Consider the following 11,860-nt stretch of genomic DNA (forward strand, 5'->3'; position numbering starts at 1 on the left):
CCTGTTCTGGTGTGAACAGCCAGTGTCTTCCTGGTGGTGATGTAAAAACCTGGTGGTGGTGTAGTGGTCTAAGCACATAAGTGGTAATCAGAAGGACACTGGTTCAATCCACACAGCCACCACCATTGTGTCCCTGAGCAAGGCACTTAACTCCAGGTTGCTCCAGGGGGATTGTCCCTGCAATAAGGGCTCTGTAAGTCGCTTTGGATAAAAGCGTCTGCCAAATGCATAAATGTAAATGTCTTCCACCATGGCCTAGCCATCACTCAGTTCTGCAGAAGATCCACAAATATGATATGATTGAATACAAGAAGCGCTACTGATATCAGATTGCAGATTCCGCTCATTCCTGCACCTCTAGCTCTTGCTTTACCATTGACTTCCATTTCCTCCACAACAGCTTATAGCGCTAAAGCTCGGATTTCTGAGTGAACATTTCAGCAACTAGTGTTTACACCTGTGAGGAGTGGGTGTTGCCTATTGATGTATAGAGCTTGGTATTGTGATTAGCATGAGGGACTAAAGATACTTTAATTTTAAATGTTGTGCCTAATGTAGAGAACTGTAGTGTTTTGTAAAAAGTGTGATATAGATTTGAAAACGGAGTTTAAACAGGCATTGTGCTTGCAATATTGCAGAATTGGTTTAGGGATTTGGTACACGTGTTTCAGGTTTCGGTGATTGCGTTTCAAGTTCCATTTTTAGTCTGTAAACAATTGAGAAAAACTGTAACAGGGATTCTATCGGAATGCACTTAACTTCTACCAGTCAACTTTGATTGTGAAAAAGTTAATTTATTGAACCATGAAAAAACAATTCAACCAAAATTATTTATGAATTCAAGTTACAAAATATAATACAAATAAAGTGGTTAAAAATATCATACCAAATCCAAACTTTTTACTCTAACTTCTTCCACCAGCATCTTTTGCAAACTTAACCACTCTACGACAACAGGTGGAAAAATACCAATACAAATTAGATTGTAAATATAATTATAAAAAATAATAGAAAATAAATCATGAACTAAAGATAGTTAAACACAAATCTCTTAAATATTTGTGTTTCATAAAACAGCTACATAATTTGTTGTTCCACTATATTTTCGGAGTTTGGGCATTAACTTTATTACCATCTGCTGGTGGATTCTTCAAACTGAAATGCAGGAACAGAGTTTAGACTTAGCACCGCAAACAGACGTGCTTTTGAAACCTCTAATTGCATTGACCAATTTCTCAGGAAAACAGCATATTGCGTAATTCATTTACACACAATAAACCCCAGTTGACGTGCAAACACACACTGATAGAGGAAATAATCCAATCCACGGCCAATTGCACGAAAATTGCGCTTAGAATTAGCGATCTCACGAAAATTGGATAAGTCGCTGCACATGTTAATAGCATGTAGCACTGTGATTCGCACACTTCCAAAAATAGAGCTCTTTGAATTAATCTAGAATATAACCCAATGAAGAATAATGCACAAGACCAGGAACATATAATAAATGTATTTTGCATGATAAAGTTAAAGTTGACCCTATTTACTTTAAGACTTTAATAATATATATATATATATACACACACACACACACACACATTGTCCCACCATGAATAAAAACTGTAAAACTAATGCAATTGTATGAAAACACAAGAGGCAAGATTTTTTTTTTTATGCTTTTATTACCGATTAAAAGAAAATGTATTCGTTCAACATTACTTCAAATCAACATTCGACTGGTTTACCCAATATCTGTCAGTTACGTTTTTTTCAAAAGGTTTTCCTTCTAACGTGGAACCTCTAGATCATATATCTCATTAAAATCTTCCCACCTGGCATGTTCACACCTGTGCCAGAGTGCTTCTTGTTTGCAGATGTACATATAAAATCCAATGCTATGTGCTCACCGGAGACAAAAAAGTAGACAGTTCACACCTGTCCAAATATTAAACATTTAAGATGGCAAAACCATTTCTGCAAAACAACGCTTATAAACTTTATTCATGTTCATAAATAGAATCTGGACATGTTGCATAAAAGTATATACGATGATGTATATACGCATATGCGAGTTATGTTATCTCATTTAACTCCCCGTTAAGTTTATAAGGTAGCAGCATGGTCTTTGCACTGCTCGTGCCCCATGATGGTCACTTCTTTATAGCAAACTGTCCTGATTTTAAACAAATGCACAACATTCGTACCACTTATAACTGGGGCCTGCTGGCCAGTCTCACAGAGACCATGTCTGTAACCCACGGTCGCCCCTGAAACTGAGTTGGCTTCCGAAGAATCTAGATCTTAAAACAATAATAATAACAATAATAAGGCCAAGTATCATTGCAAGTTAGGGTATCTCCATTTGAGTGACAGGAAAAGAAAAAAGGAAGAAAACAGATTAAGAGCCACTGGATCTTATGCATTCCATTTGCATAGTTTTTGACTTTGCTGAAACGCAAGCCAGCCAGAGAGAGAAAGAAGAGGCCCGTGTTGAGCTTAATATATGACCTAAAGTGGCATCTCAGACTGTTGTTTTACCATGAAAGTTACCCAAGGCGAGAAATCAATCCTGAACTCCACCATTTTACCACCTCTGAAGGCTTGCAATGAGGTCATTTATCAGTAAGGTAGCTATCGGAAAATGTTGTACAGGCAACTGTAACACTGACTCTCTCCGATGGGGTTCATAGCAGCCCTCTGTTGAGCATTCCCTTCACTATGAAAGATTGTGAAATGCATGTAATGTCTCAGAAAGTAAAAACAAAGAAAAACTTCAGGGTCGAGTTGTAACCAACAACTGGTCTAATCGTTTGAGAATAAAAAAAAAAACTCCATGAGGTACATGCGCTGACAAATGGCTCAAGAATTTAATCGTAGGACCAGTCGTATGCTGTTTCTAAGATCCCGACCTCACCCGATCAAAAACAAAATGAGTAAAAAAATAATTTCATGCAGACATTTGGCCATTTTAGTTTGTTTTTAACTCCCCAGTGGAATGTTCCTAACATGTCTCATAGCAGCTTATAGGTCTGATAGAACCAACCTTGATTTTTCAACAGATTAAATTACATTCACTCTTCACAGTGAAACAGGTGCATTGTAAGAGAGATCTAACGCGTTGACCAAAAGCCACAGCACAGCTGTGGACTGCCGCACAAGTTCAACCTCCCCTCCGTTAGTACGTTTATCTAATAGTAGCTGTCATAATACAATACTAGTAGTACATCTCGGCCGATTAGCAATTGGCCCCGCCCTCTGCCAGCATGCGGGCACTTCGAAAAAGAGAGTTGTATCACCGTGATCTTTGGCAGCTGGTGCAGTCGCGCTGACAGAAGTGAAATCCAGTGACTTTGCTGAACAGATTTTTCTTTATGGAAACTTTCGCGGTGAGAGGCCTGAGCTATTGGTATTCCTTTGTCCTCCACGCATCTAACATTAAACCCTGAGAAAGGCTGATTTCTGTTCACTGTTGAGAAAGTGGTACACTTTGTATATAACACACCCCCTTCTCTGATGTGTGCACTTTTTGAACGTTTACACTACACACATATACGCAGACAAATGAAAACAACAGAAAAACACTGACAGTTTAAAAATGCTATGTCTTTGTATCCCTTGTCATATGCTGCGCTAGACATCAACTCGGTTGACCATGGACGTACAAATGACAAAGGTTTGAAATGAAAGCTTTACAGGGTTTAGGCACGGTATGAATGCTTTAGCAGTGTGTAACATGTTGTAAAGACTGACCAACACTGTCTCCACCGACTCCAGTCGTTATCCACTGTTCAGCAAAATCAATATACAACAAACAAGTTTCAAATTAGGAACGCACTTATCTAGTTCATTTTTGGTGCTGTACCAAGTAGAAATGGGACTTTCAAATAAAATTAAATTACAGAATCCCATTACTGGCACACATATACGAGCATTCCAACAAAGTCCATTACAGCGTGTCAGGTACCTATGCCAACGCACCTGAAAACAGCATTGTGGTTCATTCTAATTATTTTAATCCACAAATAATGCGAAAGACTCACTCATTTTCACTAATGTTGACATGGGTACCAAAATAGGTTAACCTGTAAATGTTTAGTCAAGCTGGAACTCTGCTTCACATATTAAAAGTGTAGAATTATGTTTATCTACATAGAAACACAACATCCAGGCCTTCATGTGCCAAGAGTTGCTATTGTCTCATTGGTTAACTGCTCAAACCCATTTTTGGCCCACCGATAACAACAAGATCATAAGCGAATTGCTAGGTTGTCCCCCAATGCACTTGCATATCGATTTTACGCTGCAATAGTTCGCTTTGGCTGTACGTTTGTCATAAGCGCAGATCTTCCAGGAAGATTGAGCAATGCTTCCATTTCGAACCTGGTTTGGCTTAGATAACGGGTAGTCTATACCGCCAACAAAACAGGAAGTTCTTAGGTCTGACAGAGTTAAGTTCACGAGGCATTTTAATGGTTTTAAAAGTACTCTGGTCTTCGACATTGCTTAATTTTTCAAGCACACGAAAATAAAGGTATGCTTTCTAAAGAGGAGTCTTCTGCAAAGCAAAAATACTGCCACTTTCAAAAAAATACTTTAGTTTGACATTCACTTAAGACTATGCAAGCAACTTCCCTCAACTGTGTTTTTTAAAAAGCAAACAATATAGACAATATATGTAAAAGCAAACAACACACCGAGAATTGCAATTCTTAAAGAGTAATCTAGGGAAATCAGACAGCTATAAATAAAAACCAGCAACTTCAAAAGCGCATTCTTTTGGAAGAGCTCTCTCGTCTCCAGAAATCTACAACATTTTGCCCATCGAGCGTGCCAACCCTTTTAACAAACAGCTTTAACAAAAGCTTACGGCTGGAAAAGTACTGCAAGTGCAGGAATCCTGAGATATGGAACAAGCAATTTTCTGCCTCCCTCCATTCTAATGTTTTACAGATGAAATTCTGTGACCTGGATTCAGTCCATTCAGAGTTTTTCACTCTCAACTGTGATCCAATGAGGATTACTTCTGTTAGGAATTATGCATTGAATGATCCATATTAACACTGAACAGACTTAATCCAAGCCTAAAGAGCATTGATTATGAAAAAGGGTGGGAGTTTCAAGGCAACTGTGACTCGAGAAGAACAATTAAAACTTGACGGAACATCTGATTGTTTTCACTCTCACCAAAATATCATAACCATTTCTTCATCTTCCTTGTCATATAATTTTTGCCTACCTGAGACAGACGGGAAGGACTTCGTAAAACAAAACACACACACAAAGAAAACAAACACCTATGGCTGGGCCCAGATATTGTGCTGAAGGGCAGTCAGCATGCAGGCGTTAAACACCAGAATAAACATCTCTACGATTGGTTTCACCAGCAGAGGTGAATCTAATTCCAGGTGAAAAAACCAGGGGGATCTATGTCCCGAAACGTGTCGTTTCCACCAAACCTCACTTCCAAACAACACTTACACACTGATAAACAAAGAGAAAGGGTCATAACTACAGTGGATCAGCGATCCCTCGGCCAGAAGACTAGTCTCCCTTTGAAAAAGGTGAACGAGAATGTGGGATTTCGTCGTTACGAAAGCCAAGAAGGAGCCGCAGAAAGTTTGAGGTAACTCCACTCTTTCTAGGGGAAACCAACAAACGGACAAAGCAAGAGATTCGACAACTCACCGTACAACTTTTAAGCTAGCTGTATAAAAGCCCCTTCTCTACCATTCACTCATTAACTACTAAACCAATACCCAACTATACTTTCCTAGTAATAAGCAGGATATATAGATATAGATATAAATATAGAGCTAATACTGATTAAACACAGCACATTTAAAGGAGTAATTTACACTTCAAGAAAAAAAAAAGCAATTAAAAAAAAACAATATGTAAAATCAGAAGAGCCCATTTAAGTGAAAGATCACCAAGCACAGGGTTAAAGAGTAGGGCATTTGGTAACGGGGCCCTGGAGTGTCCTACATGCCCGCGCTGAAGCTCTGCATCTCACGGTGGAAGTGCTGAGAGGGCTCGTTCAGGACCATGCTGTTGTCCAGGGAGGGATGCCAGACTCGTCCCAGGCCCAGGGACACCTCCTTCACTAGGTTGTGGACGGGGTCACCCTCGATGTACACCGACTGATCTGGGTCAAAGTCGATGCTCTCTTCGGACACTTCAAGGACTTTGAGGCTGGACCCACGCAAGCGAGAGATGGCCACCAGGTTGTGGGACCACACAGTGTAGCCTGCAGAGCAAATTAAACAACTTAAAAGGAATATTCCAGGTTTAATACAAGTTGAGCTCAACGACCGAATTTGTGGCATAATTTTGATTACCACAAAAAATTCTCAGTGAGGCACTTACAATGGAAGTGAATGGTGCCAATTTATGGAGGGTTTAAAAGGCAGAAAGCTTAAAATTGAATAAAAGTACTTACATTAATTCCTCTGTTAAGTCTCATGTATTATTTGTACATTGTATTATGCTGTAAGGTTGTTTAAATCATAATTGTTAATCATTTATGGGTTTGTTGACATTACATCATCATGGCAGCATAGTAAAATTGGCTATAACTTTATACAGAAAAGGTTAGTAAGTGATTTTATCACACTAAAATCATGTTAACACACACAGTTCACATCTTGAATTTCACTGACCAGTGATTGAATAATATAGTGGAGAAGTTCAGCAGCAAGATCTTTTTAATGCATTTTGAGAGTAAAAGTTTGGTTTAACTCATTCTGTAGGTCCAATGATGAGAGCCACGCAATACATTTGTCACTGAATCATGTCTCTTAATACATTTTCTGTTCTTTACAGTCAGTTGTTTATTAAAAACAACAAAAAAAGGAAAATGTAATCACACATAGCAATATGTATGCATGTATGTATACTGGCATATATGAATATATGCCATTTCAAGACATTTATTGAAGGATTACACTGAATTTTTAAATTTTTCATAAAATGTGACCAATGATGAAAAACTGATGAAAATATAACATGTAAAAGTAATATTTAAGAATTGTACCTAAAAGGGTTACTTAGAAGGTAAGGAGCCCTGTATAGTTAACAACAATAACAAAGAGAGAATTTCTTATATAAGCAAATGGATATTGTAACTGAAATATCCGCATGAATCAATATCTAATTGAAAGCATGTGAATCAGAATTTAACCAGGCAATTTTGTTGCTTGACAGATGTGGTCACTATGAACGGTAAAGAAATAGATACAATTTCTTCAAAACATCTCATTTTGTGTTCCATGGAAGAAATAAAGCAATACCGTTTTGGAACGACATACTGCAAGTTTAACTAAATGTGATAAAATGGCTAAAATGTGTCAAATAAAAGAGAACAAAAATATAAAATTACCATGAATGATCAAGACTGCTAGGTGTACACAGCGCCAGGCGAGCAGAACCAGTGGATCCTCGTTACGGTTGACACTGAGGTCAGGGAATCCAGTGTCATCTCTCATCAAGATGAAGTGGGTGATGGTTTTGTGGTACTGCTGCGAGATAAGCTCCACAACACCGTCTGTCACCAGTGTGCTGTAGCTGTCCAGGTGGATACGTTCCAGGGGCAAGCTGGGCTTAAGAATGCGTAGAAGGTCCTGGCTGCTCACGTCCATGCCAATGATGTACACACGTAGGTTTGTGCTGCGACGGACCAAGGCTTTCCAATCGTCCTCAGCCGCTGTAACATCCAGAGGCTTGATATTCAAAGCAGTGCCGTTGAGTAAGAGGGAGAGGCGATGGAGGGGTGCTCGGTCAATGCCAGCAAGGAGACGGCACATGTCGGAGGTGAAGTCGCAGAAGTCAAGAGACAAAGACCGCAGGTTGACGAGCCTTTCCACCTCGACGGTGGAGATCAGGGTGGGCAGCTGGTTATCTATCAGACTGAGGTGCTCGAGGGAGCTGGTGCTGGGGTTGGAGAGAGAGGCTAGAGAGCAAGGGGTCACCACACCAATCATGAATGCAGAAGACAGCCACTTCATCTGCCTGCTGTTGGAAAGGATCTCTTCAAAGAGCTGCTGGATCCTGTAAGACCGATGATGGAGAAGTTCAAAAGTTAGGAATGTTATGAAACAAGTGTCATCTATGCAATATTTAAAAGGTGCACGCTGTAATTTTTTTTACCAATTTAAAAAAGCTTTACCTCTAAAGAAATTAATTTGAATTTTGAAATATGTATAAAATCATGAGCACTCACATGAGATAAAGACTCCAGACATATCAGTAACCTTATAAAAGCTGACATGTTAGAATTACATGACCAGTCAAATACTACTTGCTAATTCTCATTATCTGCAATGTTATTGGACACTTTCACTAATGGATTTAATTAATCATGGCTGTCACTAAATAGTGAATTTATACAATTACATTGGTACCTGAAAACTATTGCATATGAATGATGCTGCATCCACACCGCTAGGTGTCAGTGTAAGTTCATGATGTCATATAAATAAAATACTGAGTGCACCTTTAAACCACTAAACGTTAGGACATTTCACATGATCAAAAATCCCATATTTAATTCAATGCAAATCCATTTTGATTTTCAGGATCATAAATTACAGCTTGCTGAATTAAACAAGCAACATAGTGGCATCATGTGACATACTACAGTCATACAGTCTGAAATTGTTGTTGCATACCGTTTCACAAGAAATTAAATTGTAGGCAGTATACATTATAAAGTATAGTGTGCAGTATGTTAGTATTCCATTCCAAATATAATTATAGACTGACGGAGTTCGCTTTATCTAGAACTAACAAAAAGGTCTGAATACTTTCAAAGCTAGACTCCTGAAATAGGGTTCCAGGACTTGGAAGACGTAAATAAGGTATTCGTAATTAATTGAAGGTAGCTATGTAACTCACTCTTTTATTTTCTTGCCCCCTTGGTCAACCTGGTTTAGGTAAGAGCCGTCTAAAATGCCATCATCCTGGAGAATGCACGTATCACCATACAGACTCAACTTCTGGAGGTTTCTATAAAAGGAAAAAGCAGAATAATGAGCCTCTGTAGTAAAATGTACAGTATATATAGTAATTATTCTGATGGATTTCAGAACTCCCATTATACGATATGTTAATTTGGTGCACAAATGTATAATTACTTCCATTAAATGAGCACACTGAAAGAAATGTCAAACACAAATGAAACTGAACAGTGCAACCATCAGGCTCATACATGACAATACAAATCAAGAATGGCACAAAAAACACTGGTACTGAGCATTTTCAGGAAACACCTACATTCAGCTCCTTTTCCTGTTCTTTATATTTTCACATTAAAGCCTATTGTGTAAAGGCCATAACCAGCAAGTGTCAAAAGCTGTTAAGCCCTCTAGTCTAATACAAACAGAAGCCTGACTTATGACAATAACTTATATGAAAAGCATGAAACACATCAAGAACAAATCTTGTTTAAGGGTCAATGTGACCCTTTTTTTTAATAGTTCCAGTTAGTTGTTCAACATTAAAAATGCAATTAACAAAACAATAACTTGAATACGATGTCAAAGTTGGAGTTCAAAGTTATTCCAATATTTTTGTCTGTGGTTAAAGTAAAAAAAATAAAAAAATAAAAATAGTCTGTAAGAGCATTAAAAGCTGAAATTTTAAAATGTTGTCATAAGTAGACTGGAACAATCTTATATAGTTATTTATATCTTATTATAAGAATTATTTCATGAAAATAGTAGTAGAACTATTTTGTTTTAAAATATTATAAATGTTTTATAATATTTGTCCACCAAATAGAAGTCAGGTGGTGTAACCAACATGCATATAGCCATTCTGTTGTGACATGTGACCCCTTTACACCCTCATGACTGTATGGAACATTTTGCTCAGCTCAAATGGAGTAACCAGAGGAAACGTCTTTATATTCATGACTCTCAAATTCATAATATTTGTAGAACATTTTTTAATGTGAACCTTGAAAAACGACTTCAAAATATTTGTTTAAATTAATAATTCGTTGTGCAAAGCCATGTGTATTCATTGTGCAAGGAAAATATTGTAATACCTTTTACTTGATGTTTACAACAATTAATATTTTTAAAGTAATTAAAAAAAAATGTAGATAACGTTACACGTATATATATTTTTTAAACCAACATTGTCGCATATATTATACTTCTACGAATTTGACACGTGTTTTAAAATAGATTTTTCTAATTTTTATCATCTCGGACAACCTTATTTGTCAATGACCCTTTGACATATTCTAAACATTCTGTTCAATAGAAAGACAATGAAGAACGGCTTGCAGGTGATCACGGTTTGGTTACACACAAAGCAGGCAGCCATGCGACGCTTCATAAACAAGGAAGACATGAGAGCGTTACGTAATCCGCAGGGTTTGTTTATAAGCGCTCGCGCTTGGCAAATGTAAGCAAAGCAAACCAAACCAGACAGAGAGATTTAACGCTCGTGCAATAACAACAAATCAAGCAATCGCCCATTCCGAGCTCCATTCACCTGTTATTTCGCAGACTGCCCAATACACACGACACCTGATCCAAATAAGTGCCCATAGCATCTTTCCAGCGCTCCGCAAACTGCGGGTCGCTCTCGACGGGATCCATTCCATTTTGCAGCGGGTTAAAACAGCCCTCGACCGGGGCGAACTCCAGTTGCAGTTCCCGCACGAACGAACCGAACTTGCGCATGAGGAACTCTAACCGCGGGGTTTGTTCCGAGCCAGAGCCGCCACCGTTTGTTCCGCCGCCAACGCAGAGCTTGAGTTCCGTCCACAGCGCGGGGTAGAAGAGACACTCCCTCCATCGCGAGCACACGGCCGAGGCCCGCAGTTTATCGCGGTCTGACAGAAAGGAGAATATGTGAACAATAAGCTCGCTGGGTAACGCCAAGGCTCCGACGCTGCTGCACAGAGCCATGGCGAGAGGCTAGAAAGATTCAATGAAGGTTAAAAACGCAACCGTTATGTAACGTAACCGTGCCTCTCCTTTCCCGTATGTATCTGGCCTCTTGCCTCTCCGCTGATGCGGTGATTGTTGAAAACAAATAACTGCGCGAGGATGAGCTTTGCTTTCAATACTACTGGATCCGTCCACTGTCATTTCAGAATGGGGAAGGGGGGCATTTCCATGATATAATCTGTACATAGAGAGCTGAAATAAAATAAGAGGAAATTATTTGGAAGTCTACATAGTATTAGAATGTAATTCTGTTTGGTAATGTTAATTTAACTCTATATTTCGTGTATTTCACATTCAGTCTCAAGGCGGTGATAATGGTTTCGTCCGAAAATGCCTTATTTTTGCCATATACTGAATGCACGAGAGAGGGCGCTATAATTTTTTACAGTAATCGTTGTACTTCAATTTAATCAGATTAATGAAAAACAATTAAAACATAAAATATCTACAATTACAAAATAATATAAATAAATAAACATGATATTAAACCCGAAAAGGCCCAAATAAGGCTGCCATTTAGAATCAGAAGTTTTACATGTATGTTTTAAAGAGAGCGTAGCAAGCTTTTTTCAGTTTCACGATCTGTGGGAAATTATAATATTTGTCAAGGATTAATCACATTGAGCAAAATTAATCTCACACGTGTACACAAATCCTGACTATTAACCGTTGTCTAAAAGTGTAATTTATTATCTGTTATTTTAGGTAATGAATTGGTAAATGTGTGAAATTATAGGGCAAAAAATGCCAGTGTCAGCTGTGATTATGCCGAAAGATTAATGCAATTTTGTAGTTATATAACAAGTTTTTTCTTTTAATTTTATTTTTTTTAATGTTTAAGTTTCAAACTGGGGTCCGAGGACCTCAAGGGGGTACTAGGGAGTCTCCGGAAATAATAT

At 38.2% G+C, this 11,860-nt stretch overlaps 1 protein-coding gene across 1 annotated transcript; it reads right to left on the bottom strand.

The window, feature by feature from the left end:
• Positions 1 to 2,817: 2,817 nt before the first annotated feature.
• Positions 2,818 to 11,072, bottom strand: LOC127656690 (F-box only protein 33). The gene is made up of 4 exons (XM_052145129.1): positions 10,501 to 11,072; positions 8,893 to 9,003; positions 7,379 to 8,046; positions 2,818 to 6,247 (listed from the first exon to the last, which is right to left on the bottom strand). Exons 1-4 carry the CDS (start codon positions 10,917 to 10,919, stop codon positions 5,982 to 5,984), a joined length of 1,464 nt encoding a protein of 487 aa, XP_052001089.1. The 5' UTR covers positions 10,920 to 11,072; the 3' UTR covers positions 2,818 to 5,981.
• Positions 11,073 to 11,860: the final 788 nt, after the last annotated feature.

The sequence above is a fragment of the Xyrauchen texanus genome, chromosome 16 (assembly GCF_025860055.1).
Source record: "Xyrauchen texanus isolate HMW12.3.18 chromosome 16, RBS_HiC_50CHRs, whole genome shotgun sequence".
NCBI lineage: Eukaryota > Metazoa > Chordata > Actinopteri > Cypriniformes > Catostomidae > Xyrauchen > Xyrauchen texanus.